The sequence below is a fragment of the Trachemys scripta genome, chromosome 17 (assembly GCF_013100865.1).
Source record: "Trachemys scripta elegans isolate TJP31775 chromosome 17, CAS_Tse_1.0, whole genome shotgun sequence".
Taxonomy (NCBI): domain Eukaryota; kingdom Metazoa; phylum Chordata; order Testudines; family Emydidae; genus Trachemys; species Trachemys scripta.
In genome coordinates, this window is record NC_048314.1 from 3,583,053 (window position 1) to 3,604,638 (window position 21,586).

Here is a 21,586-nt window from a genome sequence, read left to right on the forward strand (position 1 = left end):
TAAGAATTGGCTGTAAGAATGTATTTGGGTAAGACCTGAAATATTCATTGACTTGGCAGGTAATGTGTCCAATCCTTTGGGCTTGGTAGAACTTTTTATATGATGAATAAGATTTTCAGTAATCCTCATCATCTTTGACTGGGCTGTCTGGGTGGGAGCCCAGGGCTGGATGTGTTTGTGGCTTCTGAGTAACCAGGACGATGTTATAGAAGCTGTTTTGTTGCTGGATTGGTGAATCTAATTATTAGAAATAACCTCCAGTTTGGGGGATCGTCTGCCCCATTCGTTGCAGTTTGCCCTGATTGAGCAATCTCAGTGTGGTCCCCCTGGCACCCTGGACAGAAGGTGTCAGTGCATTCAGGCTGCCAGCCCCATCCTGGCTGCTTGGAGTGACTGAAGATCCAGCAGGTGGTGTGCCAAATTGTGCGTCTGCAGAAAGCTCCCCCTTTTCCGCACAGAGCTGGCGGGTGAGCTGCTGCCCCTGTGCCAGGCCTCGTTCACTGACCGAGGGAGATGCTCTGGTCAGCCACGGCAAACACGGGGTAGATAGGTGCAGTAAAGGCTTCACGGTGCGAGTGGAGGATGACACAGGCAGTAGGGTCGTAGAACAGCACTTCCCCCCCATCCAAGTCGACCAGGACACCCACCTGCGCGGGGCACTTGACTAGCTCCACCACCTGGTGATGGCTGTTGTGCGAGAAGCGGAACTCCTTATCATAGCGCGAGAACACCCAGGAGAAGGGGTTGTAGCCCAGCCGGGCTGCGTTGCCAGCCCCTTTGCGCTGCAAGGAGCCATAAGAAATGCCCAATTTGTACGCGCAGCTTTTGTCCACGCTGATCCTCCAGGCGTGGGTCCCTTTGTGGAAGGCCTTATTGCCCAAGGCATTGGGCCAGTGATCGAAGCGCTCGGGGCAGTCTGGATAGGGCTTTGTCTTCTTGGGGCTGAATGCCAAGGTTTTCTTGTCTTCAGACAGGGCCAGCAGAGGGCTGACAGTTTTCTCATCTATGTGAACCTCTTCCAAACCTGCGAGGGAAGCCAAACAATCAGTACAGGCTGAGCAGCGGGACCTCGGCCAGGATCAGCCTGTCTCCCCCAGCAGCACTGGGCCAGGGAGGGAGCTGGGCTCATGTCCACATTTCCCCTTTTTATAGGCCTTCCTAGGCAGTAGCCCTGTGAAGTGGCCACGCGGCTTCCTCTGGCGCCCAGCAGCAGCACCTTCCAGGGCCGGCAGGCCAGCTCCCTGGGGAGGGGGCTCCCTGCATGCTGGGGAAGACTCTGCCTGCACAAGTTAGATGTACCCCAGATAGTCCCACTGGGCAGTGGCTCCAGGGGTCTCCCAGCTGTAGCCTGCAGTAGGTCCCGACTGGCTCCCTCCATCCCATCCATTATGAGCCATCTCCCCTGCGCAGTGCTCGCCCACCCTGCTGCCGGGACACAGAGGTTGGAGTGGCTCTGTGCTGAGGGTGGCTGGTGAGCGGGATGCCTCAGGCTCTCAGCACATTGCAGATGGAGCAGGGGCAGGGCAAGGCATGAGAGACCTCTGCCTTGGTCCCAGGGGTAGTACTCAGTGGGGACCAGGGCAGCACGGCCACAGGGCTGGCAGCTTTGGCCAAACCTGTTTCCAAGCAGGGAGGAGGCAGGTGCATTCACAGGCCACCACCCATCCACAGCTACCACCTGGCTTCCATCTGCCCCCTCTCCCAACCTGATGCAGAAGATCCAGCTGGTCGAGGGGGCTTCCTGGCTGGGCTGGTGCCAGGGCAGCCTCCTTCCCCTTTCAAACAAGAAGTGTAATATGGTGCAGAACCCCATCCAACACCTGAGGTTCCCCCCAGGCCCACTCGTGACTAGGCTCCTGGCCACTGGGCTCCCCACGATGAAGTGTAATATGGTGCAGAACCCCATCCAACACCTGAGGTTCCCCCCAGGCCCACTCCTGACTAGGCTCCTGGCCACTGGGCTCCCCACGATGAAGGCAGGGGCTGCATGTGGCCCTGAGGGGACACTTTCCCCACCCAGTTCTGGAAGCGCTGGTTTCCACTTGGTGCAGATCCAGAGGTAGGCGCAGTTCCCTGCCCTGGCTCTTGGCAGCCCAGAATGCAGTGGGGGATGAATGGTTGATTTGGGCCCAGTGGCGGGAAGATTAGCAAACCAGACAAGTACTCAGCTCTGATGGAGGGGAGGCAGGGGGCACAGGGGGGATCTTGGCCCTACTCCCAGTGTGCAGGAGCCCATTCCTAGCCCAGCCAGCCACCCCGTTGGTGTAGACTCCCCCATTGCTGCAATCCTCGACTGAGATAGAGGATCCTGGGTCCCTTCTGGCTGGGATCTCTCTACCTGTCACCACGGCTGATGATCCGTGGCACCAGAACCGCGGGGGGGGCGGGGGCTGGGGGTCTAGGGGGCCATACCCAGTGTTCCCTCTAATTTGTCCCACCCATGTGCGGAATGAATTTTATGTGCTCCAATATGGAGGTGATGCACATCACCTTCATATTGGGGCACATACAAAAATTCATGTGGTGAGGGTGGGGCTGAGGGGTTCAGAGTGTGGAGGGGGCTCAGGGCTGGGGCAGAGAGTTGCGGTGCAGGGGGGTGCGGACGCGCAGCTTACAGGGAACTCAGGCCATAGCCTCCCCCACCCCTTTTTGAAAGTGGACGGGCCTGGCCAGGGCAGACCCTGCCCCCTTCCTCTTCTCTGCCCCCCGAGGCCCCACTTTCCGGCCAGGCCAGCATGGAGCCCGGGCAGTTGTGGGAGCCACGCAGACCCTCCACCTGCCCTCGGTGAGGCGTCCGGGGGGCGAAGACACAGGCCGCGGGCAGGCGGATCGTCTGCTGCACATTTCCCAGCTGCCCGTGCGGCAATTATGGCTGGGCTGCAGCTCTGAGGCCCCGCCAGGATTGCCAAATTTCTAATAGCACAAAACTGAGCACCCTTGGCCTGCCCCTGCCCTGCCCCCGCTCACTCTATCCCCCATCCCCGTCGTTGACTCTCCCCCACCCTCCCTCACTCGCTCATTTTCACCAGGCTGGGTCGGGGGTTGGGGTGCGGGAGGGAGTGAGGGCTCCGGCTGGGGGTGTGGGCTCCAGGTTGGAGCCAGAAATGAGGGGTTTAGGGTGCGGGAGGAGGCTCCGGGCTGAGGCAGAGGGTTGGGGTGCAAGGGGGGTGTGGGGTCCGGGAAGGAGTTTGGGTGCAGGATGGGGCTCAGGGCAGGGATGCAGGAGGGAGTTTGGGTGTGGGAGGGGGCTCTAGACTGGAGAAGGGGGTTGGGGTGCAGGAGAGGGTGAGGCTCTGGCTGTGGGTGCAGGCTCTGGGGTGGGGCTGGGAAAGAAGGGTTTGGGTGCAGGAGGGGGCTCAGGTCTGGGGCAGGAGGTTGGGTTGTCAGAGGGGATGCGGGCTCCATGGGGGAGTTTGGGTGCAGGAGGGGGATCAGGGCTGGGGCAGGGGGTTGGGGTGTGGGGTGTGGGGTGCGGGCGGCACTTATCTCGGGGGGCTCACAGGTTGTGGCGACATGTTCCTCCCACTCCTAGGCAAAGCCACGGCCAGGCGGCTCTGTGTGGTGTGCACTCATTGCCTCCAACCGCAGGCACCACCCCCGCAGTTCCCATTGGCCATGGTTCCCGGCCAATGGGAGCTGCAGAGCCGGTGTTCGGGGCGCGGGCAGCGTGCAGAGCCCCCATGGCTGTCCCTCCGCCTAGCAGCCGAGGGATATGTCGCTGCTTCCGGGGAGCTGCATGGAGTCGGGTAAGGAGCCTGCCAGCCCCGCCAATCACACTTTTAACAGCCCAGTCAGTGGTGCTGACAAGAGCCGCCAAGATCCCTTTTCGGCCGGGTGTTCTGGTCAAAAACCGGACACCTGGCAACCCTAGGACCGCCCGGAGCCGGGTCAGGGAGAGCCGCGCAGGCAGCTGTGGTGAGTCTGGGTCCCTCCCCCTGTGCTGGGCGGGAGACCTGGGGGCAGGAACATGGGCAGGGGGCTGCTTTCAGCCCTACCTCACCCAGGTTGGGATGCGGGGGGCCAGGCTCTGCTTCTGGCTTGGCCAGGGGCGGAGTCTCCAGGGGAAGAGGAGTGGGGGGCGGGCCCATGGGGGAAAGGGGAGGGGCCTCAGGGGCAGGGGCCCCCGGCCTTTCCACTTTCGGGAAGGCTCCAACACCCTTGCTGATGATCCTGCCCTGCCTGGGGTATCCGGCACCATATCCCTCCCCCCAGCTCCAGTGCAGGATGTTCCCTCCATGCAGCCCATCCTCAGCTGGGCTGCACCGGGATACAGCGAGTCACCTCCCCCCACGCAGACATGCAGGGCTGGGCTGGGCTGCACCGGGATACAGCGAGTCACCTCCTCCCCCGCAGACATGCAGGGCTGGGCTGGGCTGCACTGGGATACCCAGCTCAGCATCACCCCGTCACCCTCCAGATCTGCTATTTGTGCGGCTGCCGATTTGCGTTTCAAATCCTCTAGTAGAGAGCTGGGGCTGCAGCCTCCTCTGCTCAGTCACCTGGTCCTGCTCCCTGCCAGGCAGGGGGCTCTATCTGCTGGGGCCTCCCCTGGCCCTTCCCCCATTTCACTTGCTTTGTGTCTTAAGACACCATCATAAAGATAAGGCTGGGAGCAGGTGAGTCACCTCCTCCCAGGCAGACATGCAGGGCTGGGCTGGGGCGGGGCTGGAGGGGAATAGCATGCTCACCTCATCTTGGGCCTAATCCTGCCAGGTCCTGAGCACCCTCAGCTGCACTGATGTCCTGCACCTGGCAGGATCACTTTTGTAAGACCCGGAAACAAACCAGCATCTGGTACTCAGAGCGCGGCAGCCTAATGACCTGAGCCTGCTGCCGTGGTTTCAGAGGGGGCAGGAACAGAAAGGGTTAGAAAACCTGTCTTAAAGTGATAGGCCCAAGGAGCTCAGTCTATTAAGGGGTGACTGTGTGGGGGGACAGCTCTTCAGTCTAGCAGACAAACGTCTAACAGGAGCCAATGGCTGGAAGCTGAAGCTAGACAAATTGGAAAATTAAGAAGTCTATTTTTAATAGTGGGTAATTACGCATTGGAACAATTTACCAAGGTCGTGGTGGGTTCTCCATCACTGACCATTTTTAAATCAAGACTGGATTATCTCCTAAGCACTCTGCTCTAGGGATTATTGTGGGGAAGTTCCATGGCCTGTGTGATGGAGGAGGTCAGACTAGATGGTTCCTTCTAGCCTTGGAATTGATGAATCTAGGAGCAGTCTCCAAGCCCCCTCAGGAATGGTGGGTGAATTAGCAGCAGATGAACTAGAATCATAGAATCATAGGACTGGAAGGGACCTCAAGAGGTCGTGTAGTCCAGTCCCCTGCACTAAAGGCAGGACTACATAATAACTAGTCCATTCCTGACAGGTGTTTGTCCAACATGTTCTTAAACACCTCCAATGACAGAGATTTTACCATCTCTCTAGACCATTTGTCCTGGTGCTTAACCACCCTGATAGGAAGCTTTTCCTAATGTCCAACCTGTCCTCAATGGATAAGGAGAACAATTGATCACCCTCTGCTTTATAACACCCTCTTACGTACTTTGGCACTGCATTTACACAAAGGGGAGCAGAATGTGGGCTCCCTCACCTTTAATATAGAGGGGCAGCCCCCAGAGACTACCCCTCCCAGAAGGCACACCTGGGTCCAAGCAGCATTGCACGCTGGGGCCTCTGCTTTAGGTCTTGTCTGTGGAGGGGGATTTATTTATACTGGTATAACATAACTCCCTGTGTGGACGCTCTTACTCCAGACTTATACCAGGGAGTTATACCAGTATAACTACTGCTGTAATTCGATTGTGCTGGTAAACGTCCCCATGCTGAGCAGCCCTTCGTCATGATGAACTCCTATGGCCCGTGTTCTGCAGAAGATCAAACCAGATGATTTAACGGTCCCCATAACCTTAAAATCTCTGAATCTATGAGCTATGCTTTGTGAGGCCTCTTTAGTCAATCTACACTACATAGAATCATAGAACCATAGGGCTAGAAGGGACTGCAAGGGTCAGCTAGTCCAGGAGTTCTCAACCTTCTTCTTTCTGAGCCCCCCACCCCCCAACATGCTATAAGAACTCCACGTGCCAGCTGTGCCACACCAACTGTTTTTCTGCATATAAAAGCCAGGGCTGGCATTAAGGGGCAGCAAGCAGGCCAACTGCCCGGGGCTCTATACCACAGTGGACCCAGCAAAGTTAAGTTGCTTAGGCTTCAGCCCCGGGTGGCGGGACTCAGGGCCCTGGGCTTCAGCCCTATGTGGTGGGACTTCAGCTTTCTACCCTGGAACCCAGCAAGTCTAACACAGGCCCTGCTTGGCAGACTCCCTGAAACCTGCTCGCAGCCCCCAGGGGCCCCGGACCCCTGGTTGAGAACCACTGATCTAGTCTAACCCCCTGCCAGATGCAGAATTTGTTGTGACTAAGCCATTCAAGTCAAGGCCAATGGCTGTCCGGCCTCCTTTTGAAAACCTCCAGTGAAGGAGCTTCCACAACCTCCCGAAATGCACTCATTTCTGCTACAGCCTCACCAACCCCGAACACTCAGAAATCGTGAGCTCAGTCTCCAAATCAAGAGATTAGCTTTAAAAAACCAACATGATTTCGAAACATAATCCAATGCAGGTTCTTTGTATTGCCTTCTGGTTTCTGAGCTTTTAAGGAGCACGCTGGTCCCATTTTTAAGCTTCTCTCTGCAACCATTAGGGCTAGAAACTCATTTATTTTTCAAGGAAAGCTGAGATTGTCACATAATCAATAGTGTCCAGGATCTGGGTTTTTAAGTAAAATAGCCGCTATCCACAAGCCTTGCAATGAAGTGGTGAGATTTGGCAACACTGCTATTAACATGAGGTCTTTTAAAGCTAGGCCTGGGCCTCTGCTCTGGGCCAGTGCTGTTTGAAGGAGCTGGCTTCACTTTTGTACTTTAGGTCATTTCTCTTTAGCATCTCCCTGCTGAAGCAAACAAGGATCAGCTCTGTTCTCTTTAGTGATCGCTGCTGCTGAGAGAATCGTGACCGGTGGGGGAGGAATTCCCACTAACAAACATCTCTCTGGCGTCAAGTGCACTAGTGCATGCAGTGAATCTGAAGCATGCTTTGAAGTTACAGATTGACTCTCAACACCCACTTGCTTCCACGCACACAAACCTGGGGAGCATGAACATCATGCAGCCAGGATGTTTGCTTAGGCACAGAATGAATCAACTTGCCAGGAGTCCCCAGAGGAATGTGCGGCTGTGAGCAAGACACTGACCTGTGGCACAGCTGAGAACAGCAGAGGCCCACAGCTGGTGCAGTAATGGACTCTGAACACATTTCTGATTAAAGTTTAACTTCTCGGACTCCTGCGGCTCCAGGATTCCCTCCGCTGCCTCTGTCCTAGGAAGTGAATGAGAGGGTTTATTAGGAAATGGATTGATTTAGGTGCTGGAAGATACACACACAACCTAGAGTCACAAGGAACTACTTCAACGATACCGAGCCAGGTTCATCCCTGGGGTACAACTGAATGCAGTGAAGTGACACCAGGGACGAGGCGTCTCTTCATCTAGAATCCCCAGTGCTGGTTTCAGGTGGGTTTGACTCCAGGCAGTTATAAACAGACAAACCCCAGTACCAGCGAGTCATTCAGCTTCCCACAGCTCCAGTCAACACAGAGCAAATCGGTCTGAGACAGCTCCACTGAATGGGGGTGTACTATGAACGTGCTAAGGTGGGCCAATCAGATTTTCCTGTAAGGCTTTTTATAGACAAAGCCGCATTGCTATGGGGGAGGGACAGCCAGCAAAGTAACATGCTGAGAGAGACTCCTGAAGGATCTGACATAGCATGGAAAGGAGACAAATCCATACCGTAAGTGGCACACACATGGTGTTTATTGGGCTCGTAAGGAAAGGCTGAGGCCCTGAAGTTTGCTGCTAATCACCTGCCATGCTTTATTGCTCAGGCAGAAGGCAGAAATGTGCAACAATTACTCCTGGTGAAATTCTGCGCCACTGCACATGCACAGAATGTATGTCCCTCACAGATTTCTTCGCTTTCCCACAGAAAACTGCCTTTCTGAAGGGGAAGCAAAGGGAAGCCACAAGAGCAGTCATGTGACACTCCCCAGCAGTATGTTTACCCAGGGCAGCCAGCAGAGAGGTAAATCATTGTGAGGCAGGGGGTGGGACTGGGGAAGACATGGCTGGTGGCTCCTACCCTGCGCCAAGCTCAGCTGCTAGTCCTGGCTGGGCTGGAGAGGATGGGGCTTCCTCTTCCCTTAGACAGCATCTGGGGCCAGGTCAGACCCACCCCCAGATTTCTCCCCCAGCTGTAGGAAGCTCTGCAAACTCCTCCCCTGCCCCGCTTCCTACACCCATCGTTCCTCAGCTTCAGGGGGAGGGATCCTTCTACAGGGAGCTGCTCCCCCATCCATCCAACCCTCATACATTCAGGCCCCTTCATACTTGACCCTCCTGCCAAGCCTCACCCCCCCACATTCAGAACCCCCCAATGAGCCCCCCACCCCCTGCACCTGGACCTCCCCAACGAGCCACCCGCACCCGGATCCCCACCCCAATGAGCCCCAACCAGCTTCACCTGGATCCCCACCCCACTGAGCCCCACTCCCCCAGCATCTGGACCTCCCCACTGCACCCCCCACACCCAGACCCCCCTGCCGAGCTCTCTCCCCCCCCGCCCCATGCCCAGACACACACCCCCGCTGTGCCCTAACCACCTTCACCTGGACCCCCTGCAGAGGCCCATTACCATTGAACCCAGAACCCCCCAACAAGCTCCTGTGCATCCAGATCCCCCCCACATACCTGGATCCCCCACTGAGCTGCCCACACCCAGATTGCCCCACACAGAACCCTCTCAACCCACACCTGGATCCCCCCCATATGAAGCCTTCCACACTTGGATTCTGCCTTGCTGAGTCTGCCTGCCCACACCTGGTGCACCTGGCATGGAGGGGAAGGGCTTGGGGGTGTCTCTAGGGCAGGCCCAGTCCTTTCGCTGTGTCAGGGTTGGGTGCAGCCTCACTGCTGAGTCTGTATTCCAGAGTGCAGCTGCACAGTGATCTCCCACCTCTGTGCAGCCAGTGGTCTGTGCTCCCCAATGCCAGGCTGGAGCCTCCATATTTATTTGACAAATAAAATTTGCAGAATTTTAAAATATTGTGCTCAGAATTTTTATTTTTTTTGGTGCAGAATGCCCTCAGGAGTAAATAATCAGGATTCCAGGTAGTGCTAAGAAGAACTATAATTAGAACTACCCCTAGGGGGCACTCAAAGCACCCAATGCCCACCCAGTGAAGGACAGCCCAATTTCAATCCTAGTTGTAAAATCATCGCCTTAGGCCAGGTCAGGTTCCCCTTCTCAGGAGCAGTGACGGGCACAGACAGAGCAATGGGTGCTTGGTACCAGTGGCAGCGCTGCCAGGCTCTCACTCTGCACCTCACTTGTCTGTTTAAGAAGGAGGCTGCGTGAATGCAGAGCCCTCAACCAAGAAGGCTGAAGACAGCTTTAAATTGTTACCCCTCTGTGCAATGCTGTACTGGGCCCATCCGCAGGTAAAGAGCACGGCAGGCTCTGTGGACAGGCAGTCCCCAGCACGTTCCTAGGGGAGACAAGGGGAGCTTTTCCATAGGCTCTAATGGGAGCTAGATAAAGCCCCAAATCATCAGCTGCTGAAAGTGAAAAAGCGTGTGCTTATGTGTGCAGCACACTTGTGTGAGCGTGTCCCGGGCATCTGTGGAAATCAGCTTTACTACATCTAGATCCACTGGGTGTGTCCTGGCCACCAGGATTTCTAGGTGCCAAACAGAAGAATTTAGGTCCCCACGTCTGAGCCATAGTGCAGCACAAGAGGCAAAGCCACAGTGGGACATTTTGGGCAAGGGGCATTTTATATGCATGCAACTTCTCAGTTCCCTGGCACTATGCCCTGACCAAAAGCAGCACCAGTCAGTCCCCTGCTATCTGGCAATGACGTGCTGCTCTATGTTGCACACGAGCCGTGGTGTGAGACGCTGTGCTCACAGAATGGGGAGAGTGAGTCAGGAGGGGCCGTGAACATTTGATTACTCACCTCTCGAAGATCTCCTGCTCCGCGTGCTGGGGACAAGGAGAGAGACAATCATAAAAGCTGAAATTCTCATAAGAACATCCAGACTGGGTCAGACCAATGGTCCATCTAGCCCAGTGTCCTGTCTTCTGACAGTGGCCAGTGCTAAGTGCTTCAGAGGGAACGAACAAAACAGGCAGTCGCTGAGTGACCCAGCCCCTGTTGTCATCTCAGCTTCTGGCAGTCAGAGGCTATGGATATCCAGAGCATAGGATTGCAGCCCTGACTATCGTTGTTAATAGCCGTCGATGGACCTATTCTCCAAGAACTTAATTCTTTTTTGAACCCAGTTATAGTTTTGGCCTTCACAACATCCTCTGGCAAGGAGTGCCACAGGGTGACTGTGCGCTGTGTGAAGAAATGTTTCCTTATGTTTGTTTTAAACCTGCTGCCTGTTAATTTCACTGGGTGACCCCTGGTTTTTGTGTTATGTGAAGAGTAAATAACACTTCCCAGTTCACTTTCTCCACACCAGTCACGATTAGGCTCTATCAGATCCCTGCTTAGTCATCTCTTATCTAAGCTGAACAGCCCCGGTCTTTTTATTTTCTCATATTTTCTTGAGGTCATGGAATCATTTCTGTTTCAGCCTCACCAACCGCCAACACTCAGAAATCAGGAGTTCAGCCTCCAAATCAGATTAGCTTAGAAATCACATGATTCCGAAAAATAATCAAAAGTGTGATCATTTTATTGCCTTCTGGTTTCTGAGCTTTTAAGGAGCATTCTGGTCCCATTTAAAAGCTTCCCTCTGCAACCATTAAAGCTAGAAACTCATATATATTTTTAATGAAACCTGAGACTGTGGCAATCAATAGTCTCAGAAGTCTCCTTTTCATTTTTGCTGCCCTTCTCTGTACCTTTTCCAGTTCCAATCTCTCTTTTTTGAGCTGGAGCAACCGGAACTGCAGGCAACATTGAAGGTTTCTGTGTACCAGGGATTTATATAGAGGCATTATTATATTTTCTGTCTTATTATCTATCCCTTTCCTAATGGTTCCTAATATTGTTTGCTTTTTTGACTGCCACTGCACACTGAGCAGATGTTTTCAAAGGACTTTCCACGATGACTCCAAGATCTTTCTTGAGTGGTCATAGCTAATTTAGACCCCATCATTTTGTATGTATAGTTGGGATTATGTTTTCCAATGTGCATTAATTTACATTTATCAATGTCTTCTTGCCTAATGATCCTGTTTTATGAGATCCCCGTGTAACTCTTCGCAATCAGCTTTGGATTGAACTATCTTGAATAATTTTGTATCATCTGCAAACTTTCCTGCCTCACCATTCCCTTTTTCCAGATCATTTAAGAATATATTGAACAGCACTGGTGCCAGTACAGATCCCGGGGGGACACCACTATTTATCACTTTCCATTGTGAAAACTGACCATTTATTCCTACCCTTTGTTCCCTATCTTTCAATCAATGATCCATCAGAGAATCTTCCCTCTTATCCCATGACTGGTTACTTTGCTTTAGAGTCTTTGGTGATGGACCTTGTCGAAGACTTTCTGAAAGTCCAAGTACACTATGTCCACTGGATCACCCGTATCCACATGCTTGTTGACAACCTCAGAGAATTCTAATAGATTAGTGAGGCACGATTTCCCTTTACAAAAGCTGTGTTGACTCTTTCCTAACATATCATGTTCATCGATATGTCTGAGAATTCTGTTTTCTATTAGTTTCAACCAATTTGCCTAGTACTGAAGCTAGGCTTACAGGGTCTCTTCTGGAGCCTTTTTTTTTTTAATTGGCATTACAATACCTATCCTCCATTTGGCATGGAGGCTGGTTTCAGCAGTAGGTCACGTACCACAAGTAGTTCTGTAACTTCATATTTGAGTTCTCGCAGAACTCTTGGGTGAATACCATCAGGTCCTGATGCCTTATTACTGTTTAATTTATCAATCTGTTCCAAAACCTCCTCTATTGACACCTGAATCTGGGACAGTTCCTCAGATTTGTCACCTAAAAAGAATGGCTCAGGTGTGGGAATCTCCCTCACATCCTCTGCAATGAAGACCAATGAAAATAATTTATTTAGTTTCTCCACAATGGCCTTGGCTTCCTTGAGTGCTCCTTTAGCACCTCGATCATTCAAAGGCCTCACTGACTATTTGGGTTTGTCTACACTGGCACTTCATCAGCAAAACTTTTGTCGGGCATGTTAAAAAAAACACACACCCCCAAACAACAAGTTTTACTGACGAAAAGCACCAGTGTGAACAGTGCTCTCCTGCCGACGAAGCCGCTGCTGCTCATGGGAGGTGGAAGTTTTTTGTCAGCAAGAGAGCTCTCTCCTGCCGACAAACAGCAGCTACACTGCACTGCTTTTAGCAGAACAGCTGCGTCACTAAAAACTGCATAGTGTATCCACAGCCTTTGACAGGCTGTTAGTTTTTGTGTCTTTTGCTAGTTGCTCTTCAAATTCTTTTTTGGCCTGCACTTGACTTGCCAGAGTTCATGCTTCTTTCTAGTTTCCTTCTTAGGATTTGACATCCAATTTTTAAATGTTGCCTTTTTGCTTCGAACCCCCTTTGACGCTGCTGTTTAACCATGGTAGCATTTGTTTGGTCTTATTGTTTTGTTTGATGTGATTTGGGTACATATTTAGTCTGAGCTCTATTACAGTATTTTTAAGTAGTTTCTGTGCAGTTTACTAGGCATTTCACTCTTGTGACTGTTCCTTTTAATTTCCATTTGACTAGCCTCATTTTTGTGTTGTTTCCCTTCTTTAAAGTTAAATGCTACTGTGTTGGGTTTCTTTGGTACTTTCCCCCTGCATGGATGTTAAATGGAATTACATTATGGTTGTTAGTACGGAACGGGTAAGCACTAGTCACCTCTGGGACCAGATCCTGCGCCCCACTCAGGACTAAATTGAGAATTGCCTCTTCCCTTGTGGGTTCCAGGACTAGCTGCTCCAAGAAGCAGTCATTAATGGTGTCTGGAAACTTCATCTCTGCATCCCGTCCTGAGGTGACATGTCCCCAGTCAATATGGAGATAGTTGAAATCTCCCACATTATTATGTTTTCTATTTTTGTAGCCTCTCTAATCTCCTGGAGCATTTCACAGTCACCATCACCATCCTGGTCAGGTGGTCGGTACTATATTCCTGCAGCTATATACTCTTATTATTCAAGCATGGAATTTGTATGCATAGTGATTCTATGGCACAGTTTGATTAATTTAGAGTTGTACTATATTTGGCCCTATGCTTTCCCACAGAGTGTCAACCCCCGACCAGTGTGACTTACCCTGTCATTCTATATTTTATACCCTGGTATTACCGGATGCCGTTGATTGTCATTGTTCTCACACAATAAAATCTCTCCCTGGGCACTTATGCAAAGGGCTCAGTGGGTTTGGATGTCTTCCCAAGTCCTCCATCCCCCTCGCCGAGCCCGCCCCGGCACAGACAGTGTCACAGCGAACCCCTCACCCTCCCTGAAAATGGCTAAAGCTGCCTCCTAGGATTGAGCCTGTGCTGCTGGCGATGCCCGAAGCAGGTGAATTGAATAAGTTCCTGCAGCAGGAAAATCTGCCTGGCACAGGTAGCCAAGGATCCTCTCGCCCTCGTCCTGATGGCTCCGTCTCCTGAGACCCACCCTGGTGCTTGTTCTACCAGCTGCTCTGTTATCTAACGTGCCTCCCACACTGGCGTCCGAGACCCCTCAGTGCAGGCGCCTTGCAGTCAGGCCATCTGCAGCAGGAGTCCTCCAGCTCCCCAGCCCCACATCCATCCCAGAAGGCTTTGTTGCAGCACTTCAGAGGTTTCCCCTCTCTCCTGCTGGCCTGGGTTGTGGGAAGCACAACTGTCCTTCCTGGGCCCTGTGGGAGAGCAGCCCCATCCCCCGCCCTGTGCTGCCCATCTCCCTCTTCCCGGCTCAGGCTGGGGGAGGGCACATCCTCTAGTGCCTCTTGGGCTCCATTTCCCATAGTGCCATCAGGGCTCTGCGTGCTCAGAGCCAGCACAGTGTGGGCAGGGCATAGGGAGCTGCTGGTGGCTGGACACTGCATGAGCCACAGACTGGCACCGCTGCTCTCAAAAGCAGAGCTGGCTTGTCTGGTGTGAGGGAAACACGTGGGAGACCTCGGTCAGGGTGTGAGGGCAACTCTGGATCCAAACTCCTCGGTGCTCCGGGGTCTCCCGCTGCACCCAGGAGCCTCTTCCTGCTGCATCGTTCCCTCGGCACCTCGGGGTGGGACCCTGCCACTAGCACTTGTCAGTGGTGTCCCTCCCCCGCTTCCACAGGGAAAGGACATCCTGGGCTCCCTCAAAGGCAGCCCGAGCAGTAGTGATAAGACACCATTAACAGAAATCTATTTCTGTGGGCCAGATGGACCAGCCCAGCCATTTCCACAGGCCGGGAGCTCCAGAACATGCAGTGCCTTCTGCACAACCACAATCTATCGATTGAGAACTACTGTTTAACATATTGGCAACTACACAGCAGTGACGCCTCAGTGCATTTAAACCCACAGGAAGCGCAGCTCTTTAGCACAGTCAGTACAGCCCCCCCATCAGCTGTCTGACTCATGGCATCTCAGATGCTGACTGCAATTGTACTTTGCCCCCACAGTCTGTCCCAGGTCCCCATCTCCTCAGGGAAAGGCCTAAGACAGCTCCAAACCAGACATCATTCTGTTATCAGCCAAACCTCACATTTGTATCAGCTTTCTCATTATGGAGCCTGCATTAATTAGCCAAAGTAAATTCAGGAAGATTTCTTAGCACGGTGTGTGATCAATTGGTGGCATTTTCCATTGTGGGGGTTAGAGAATCCTATCCCAGGGCCGGACAATTCTAGGATCAATCATATTTGTAGCTATACGTGTGGTCAGTGTGTTCGTCTCTCCTGCTTCAGGCCATAGTCTGAGCATCACAGAGCCAGGAAGGAAAAGACAAACACGCAGCACTCCTGAGTAGAGCATTGCAAGACCCTTCCTCTGACACATCAAGTAGGGTGACCAGACAGCAAGTGTGAAAAATCGGGACAGGGGTTGGGAGGATAATAGGCTTCTATACAAGAAAAGCCTCAAATATCGGGACTGTCCCTATAAAATCGGGACATCTGGTCACACTAACATCAAGTGTCAGCTCCCGCCAGAGACCAACCTCTGACCCAGCGTGGAAACATTTACAAGCCTCACACTGCCCCCACCCACCACCACTGCTACGCAGCAAAGAGCCAGACAGACCTTTTCACCCGGTACTCTCTTGCTGGCTGGTATTTAACAGATCTCGTGCTGCAGCCTCCCGTCTCTCTGGTGGGACAAGTCTGACTGGCCAATACCAGAAGGCGGAATAAAAGATTCACCGTTATTCGTATCACCACTGGTTCACTCCACTGACCAGCCAGAGAGCAAAGCTTCTGCCACTCACTTAAAGTTAAATGAAGTTAAGCAATGGCTTAAGGTCGGGGAAACAGGATAACTGCCTGCTAACATCTGACTGGAGAGGAATTGTTAAGGTGATCCAAGGTGATTTAATAACTAATGGGAAGGAACCAGCCAAAGGAACGTGCAGACTGAGTAGGAGAAGTTCCCTCACACCAAGGTTTGTTAGATTGCAGGAGATCTCTCCAGGGAAAGACAGGGTCCCAAAGACCGAGCCCTGCTCTGCACGACAAAATCACTTCAGTATAACCACGTCGCTCGGGGGCGGGGCGGGGGGGGGTGAATGATCCACGCTCCTGAGCGACCCAGTTATACCAACTTAAGCGCCGGTGTAGACAGCACTATGTCAGCGGGAGAGCTTCTCCCACCAACACAGCTACTGCCTCTTATGGAGCCTATTAACTATTTAAGTCGACAGGAGAAGCTCTCTCCCATCGGTTTAGAGCGTCTTCATTAAAGCACTACAGCGGTGCAGTTGCACCGGCACAGCGTTTTATGTGTAGACCTGCCTGGAGCTGTTTAAAATCAACAAAGAACTAGAAAAACCCATGAATAATCATGTGCTGGCCTTCTCCCTCCTGACTCCCGAGTCCAGTCCTCAGACGCTGAGGCCCTGCTTGGGCCCCTGTGGTCCCATCTGCTTGCAAGGGAGAACAGGCAAGGAGGAAGCAATGCAGCAGTTAGTGCTGCTCTAGCCCTGCATCCAAAGGATGGTGCATCCCGAGCTTGGAAGACAATTCTGATATTCTCCCATCACCCGCAGACCAGCGGGAACATTTCAGAAGCTCCCTCACCTGTTCCTAGCTCTTACGGGGCAGCCACATTTCTCCGGTGATTCCAGCCAGGTGACTCCCTGGGTAGCCACAGCTGCTTCCCAGGAAAGCAAACCCGAGTCTCTCTTGAACTCTGGCCTCCTTGTTGTCAGTGCAACAAGCTGCCGAACTGCTGCGCTCAAGAGTCATCAGCTGCAGCAAGAGAAGCCTGGCTGCAGGCTAGACCGGTTCCTCAGTACAGGACTTAGAGGATTTAGAGGACTGGGCCAAAAAAAACCTGATGAGGTTCAACAAGGACAAGTGCAGAGTCCTGCACTTAGGACGGAAGAATCCCATGCACTGCTACAGACTAGGTACGGAATGGCTAGGTAGCAGTTCTGCAGAAAAGGACCTAGGGGTTACAGTGGACAAGAAGCTGGATATGAGTCAACAGTGTGCCCTTGTTGCCAAGAAGGCTAACGGCATTTTGGGCTGTATAAGTAGGGGCATTGCCAGCAGATTGAGGAACGTGATCATTCCCCTCTATTTGGCATTGGTGAGGCCTCATCTGGAGTACTGTGTCCAGTTTTGGGCCCCACACTACAAGAAGGATGTGGAAAAATTGGAAAGAGTCCAGCGGAGGGCAACAAAAATGATTAGGGGGCTGGAGCACATGACTTATGAGGAGAGGCTGAGGAAACTGGGATTGTTTAGTCTCCAGAAGAGAAGAATGAGGGGGGATTTGATAGCTGCTTTCAACTACCTGAAAGGGGGTTCCAAAGAGGATGGATCTAGACTGTTCTCAGTGGTGGCAGATGACAGAACAAGGAGCAATGGTCTCAAGTTGCATTGGGGGAGGTCTAAGTTAGATATTAGGAAACACTATTTCACTAGGAGGGTGGTGAAGCACTGGAATGGGTTACCTAGGGAGGTGGTGGAGTCTCCTTCCTTGGAGGTTTTTAAGGCCCGGCTTGACAAAGCCCTGGCTGGGATGATTTAGTTGGGAATGGGTCCTGCTTTGAGCAGGGGGTTGGACTAGATGACCTCCTGAGGTCCCTTCCCACCCTGATATTCTATGATTCTATGACTGTGGAACTTACCACCAGGCCGTGGTCATCCAGGTTGGTGATCATGTCCACTAGGTAGGTGCGGAGGGCAGCCAGTTTCTGCAGGGACTCGGTCCAGTGAGCTCGCTGGGTCAGGATGCTCTGGTGAGTCCTCTCCTCCTCCGCGTGCACCTTCTCCAGCAGTCGCTGCTCTTCGTTCTCACACACATTTCTCACAAAGATCAGTCTCTGGATCACCACTTCCCGGGCCCAGCTGGCCGCGCCCTGCCACAGCAAGGACAGGGGAGGGAGAGGTGTCAGGCGCCCCTGCCTCAGCTCAGCAAGCACTACCTGCAGTACCACTGGCACGCTGGAAAGCTACCACCGGAGCTGGCTTTCAGTGCACTCTAACGCTGCGTCAATCCACCTGAAATCACCGGGATTAAAGTGGTGTAAACCAATGTGAGATCGGAACCAGGCCGCTCTACCTACCAGCTATGGTGTTTCTAAGGCACTAGCTGGTATCGCCATGGCTACTAAGTGCCAACTAGACACCCAGCAAGGCCCAAATTTCAGCTTCGTACAAAAAACAAGTTTTACACCATGTAATGTTAGGGAAACGATCTCATGCTGACGTGCCAAATGCCCAGCCTGCAACGCCTGGTGCAGCACAGCAGCTCTGGCTCCCTGCAGCAGTCCCACTGGACTCAACTCACATTAGGGAGGCTTGCAGGATTAGGCATGACAGCTGCCGTTCCCCCCTCCCCGCCCACCATTCACTCAGCAGTGGCTCTGCTCCAACTGAAGCACGTCTGTGCAGTCTTTGCAGTCCAGCCATTGCAGGAGGGCAGGAGAGGCTGGAAGTGAACTGACTGAAACAAAACTGAAACTGACTAGCCTTTTATTGACGCACAGGCAACAGCAGGGAACCAGGAGAAGTTAGGGTCATTGAAGTGTTCAAAGCCATTATTGCTAACACAGGCCTGGTCTACACTAGAAAATTAGGTCGGCATAACTACATCGCTCAGAGATATGGAAAATCCACCCCCCAAAGTGGCGTAGTTAAACCGACCTAAGTCCTGTGTAGACAGTGCTAGGTCGACGGAAGAATTCTTGGGGAGGTGGATAAACCAGGCCGATGGGAGAAGCATAGGGAATAACGTCTACACTGTGGCATTACAAGCATAGCCATACCCACAGAGTATTTACACAGAAATAGCTGTCCGGATTCTCAGTTATGCTACGGCCACTTTCCCCTGCTCTCGCAGGGGAAATGGGCTTTAAAATCAGTGTAGGATGAAACAGATGCTGCCAGAGAGGTGTAACGTGGCCTCGGCGAAAGGGAGAAATAGACCTAGTATTGTTATCCTGACACGGTCGCTTTAAAGGAAAGCGCTGCCCGAGGGAGGCACGGGAAGCAGCACCACCTGACCTGAGAGACGAGCAAATTCAATAGCAAACTTCAGGGTTCGGCTCCCGAGCACATCCCCAGAACCCAGGCCAAGGTCCTCTCAGGAGGACGGGGCAGCAGAGAGGGTGCTGGAAGCAGGGCAATGTGTACAGTGCCCACACTCAGCTGGCTGCCTCACGGAGCAGAGTTGGGGTTAACACTGCAGGAGACCAAGCAAACCGGTCTGTTCGCTCTGGGGGATGGTCAGATAGGGAGAAGGGCCTAAATAAAATCAGTAACCAAAGAGTAAAGCCATCTCAGCAACCCTGGGCAGCCAGCACTACTATTGCTGAGTGGGGGAGTGTTCACCTGTGAGATGCAGGCTGCACTAGCAAGCTCAAGTCCCCATTACCGTGCCATGGAGAGAAAAGAGAATTACCAGAGCACTTTGGTTCTTCCCCGGCAGCACCTCGGCCATGTATTTGGTGATCGCAGCACTCTGCAGCTGGAGCTTCTCACACTGATCCACAATTTTATTCTGAAATATAGAATCAGAGCTCTGGATTCACAGCCTCTCTCGGAGCATCCTCTGCCCATCGGGCACCGTGAGCGCTCAGCTCGCAGAAGTGTTGTAGTCATACAGCGTCCCTCCACTAGAGCACAGGCTGCATGAGGGGCCCGGGAGCTTCCGGCTCTCAGCCCCATTGCAGTCAGCTTTACACAAAGAAATAAACCCCAGATTTGTAATAAAACCCCGATCCTTGCCTGAAAAAGTCACAAATGGGCTAAAATATCCCTAAAAGTTAGTGGGTTTTAATTGGTAAGACCTGTCCTGGACTCCCAATCGCCAGTGACAGTATCTGTGCGAGAGGAAGAGGTGGAAGGAAGGGAGAAACGGTTACATGCAGATCACCTAGGCCAGATTCTCTGTCATGTTCTGGTTCCTTTACATCACTCTGGCATTGTGATGAGACAGAACCTCAGTGGAAATGGCCCCTGGGACTATCCCTGGCATAAGGGCTTTCTCCACACAGCAGAGTTGCCAGAGTGGCTTTAGCCACCTCCCTAGCCACTGGCATAGAGTGCGCACGAGGGGAGGGTGCAGGCATGGCCAGATCAAAATAGCTCCTACTATTCTCAACTGGGATGACTCTGGAGGGCGGTTGCAGCCAAACATACATTGGAGCAGTCCTGGGGCTGCTCTAATTTACGCCCTGAATGGGCAGCCCAAGCTCTGGAGTGTAAAGCAGCCTTTGCCCCCTCCTGCAACAAGCACAGTTTAGCCAGAACAGACTCTGAGCCAGAGTTTTGCCTTTGAAATCTGTCGTTTCCCTTGGCAATAGGGCAATTCCTGTGTGATTGCTGGGAACCAAACCTGTCATTTGGGTTTAGATGTGAAAACCAACCCACAGGAACAAGGAGGCCTTTACACTTTATTTGTGTTATTTTGATCTAGCCTGAAATTCCCAGGGTACCGCAGAGAGGGCCCAGGCCCAGGCCCAGATCCCTGCGCACCTGCTTGATCCTCAGAAGTATTCTGCCAATGGGTGATACGAACAGGTCAGCGGGGGCTCACAAGCGGTCCTAGTCCCATTACTCACTCCTGACGATGTGTGATTGGTCACCTCAGTCACACGGTATTGTTTCTGCTCTCGGGTTGGACGGCTGAAACTTTTTTAAACAGGAGATTGTGGCGACGGGCACTTCCCAGGATCAGTTTCTAGAGGAAGACTGGCTGGTGCTGGCCGCTGTCAGGGTCACAGTCACACCCGGCACGCACCGAAGGAGGTGACGGGAACCCCCGTGGGTGAGCGGTCAGCCCCGGGCCCTGTGCCCACCAGCTGCTCTGCAAGTCCGGCCACGGGCCGGGCTGGCTCGGCTCATGCAGCGACCCCTGCGCAGAGCTGTCCCTCCTCCCCGTGCTGATCTCCCTCGGCGGGGCGCTCGCAGTGACCCCCACCCTAGCCCAGCGCCAAAGGGGGACCCGGCCTCTCCGGGGGCCAGTCTCCCAGCACGTGTCTGCGCAGCGCCTGGCACACCTGGGCTCTCTGCGCTACAGTCACACGCAGCCGGAGCCCCGGGGGACGTCACCCACCAGGGCTGGGAAGCGGCCCCACGGCAGCCCCCTGCGCTCACGGGCAGCGCCGGACTCTCCCTCTCAACCGCCCGGGGAGCGGCTCCGGCTGCTCCGCACGGCGCGGCGGGCTGCCTGCGGGGGAGCGCCCGGAGGGGATCCAGGCCAGCGGGCGATGCTGGGCGTGGGGCGCCCCCAGGCAGCCGGCGGCCCAGCCCCACCCTCCCCTTCCCCGGGGGCCGGGCGGGGCTGGGGCAGCAGCCCAGCCTCCGCGCCCCGCGCTTACCCGCAGGTCCGCAGCCTTCTCCTCCAGCGCCGTCACGCGGTGGCCGCGGCAGCCGCCCAGCCTGGCGCACTGGGCGCAGACCAGCCGGCGGTGAGCGGCGCAGAACCAGCCCAGCTCCAGCCCGTGCTCCGGGCAGCTCTCCCCGGCCAGCCCCGCAGCGCGCTCCGGCTCCGCCCGCCCGGCGCTGCCGCCGGCTGCCCCCGCCTGGCTCCGGCTCCCCGGCTCCGCGCCCACGGGCGGCGGTAGGCCCGTCCCCTCCTGCGCCATGGGCCCGCGCTCGCGGCAGGACGGAGCCGGAGCCGCTCCCGGGCGGACACGGGAGCTGCTGGGAGCGGGCGGCACCTGTCTCAGGTGCGGGGAACTGACCGGCGGGCGGGGCTGCAGGCGGAGGTGACGGCAAAGTTAGAGCGAACCCGCCCTGCGCGCACACCCGAGTGCTGCACACACACACACAGCCCTGCTCGCGCTCTGTCACACACAGGCACCGACAGCTTCTCTCTCTCTC

At 53.9% G+C, this 21,586-nt stretch overlaps 1 protein-coding gene across 1 annotated transcript; it reads right to left on the reverse strand.

Moving 5' to 3' along the window:
• Positions 1-45: 45 nt before the first annotated feature.
• BSPRY (B-box and SPRY domain containing) lies at positions 46-21,437 on the reverse strand. Its single transcript, XM_034752160.1, has 6 exons — positions 21,082-21,437; positions 19,161-19,259; positions 17,386-17,616; positions 10,088-10,113; positions 7,265-7,389; positions 46-1,024 (listed from the first exon to the last, which is right to left on the reverse strand). Exons 1-6 carry the CDS (start codon positions 21,346-21,348, stop codon positions 498-500), a joined length of 1,275 nt encoding a protein of 424 aa, XP_034608051.1. The 5' UTR covers positions 21,349-21,437; the 3' UTR covers positions 46-497.
• Positions 21,438-21,586: the final 149 nt, after the last annotated feature.

What these genes read in the sequence shown, in the direction of transcription:
- BSPRY (XM_034752160.1), bottom strand. Translation starts at nt 21,348, where the DNA reads ATGGCGCAGGAGGGGACGGGCCTACCGCCGCCCGTGGGCGCGGAGCCG. An exon ending in AGAAGGCTGCGGACCTGCGG is followed by an intron (nt 19,260 to 21,081) that starts GTAAGCGCGGGG and finishes TCTATATTTCAG; the next exon opens with AATAAAATTGTGGATCAGTG. An exon ending in TGTTCTCAGCTGTGCCACAG is followed by an intron (nt 1,025 to 7,264) that starts GTCAGTGTCTTG and finishes CTTCCCTCGCAG; the next exon opens with GTTTGGAAGAGGTTCACATA.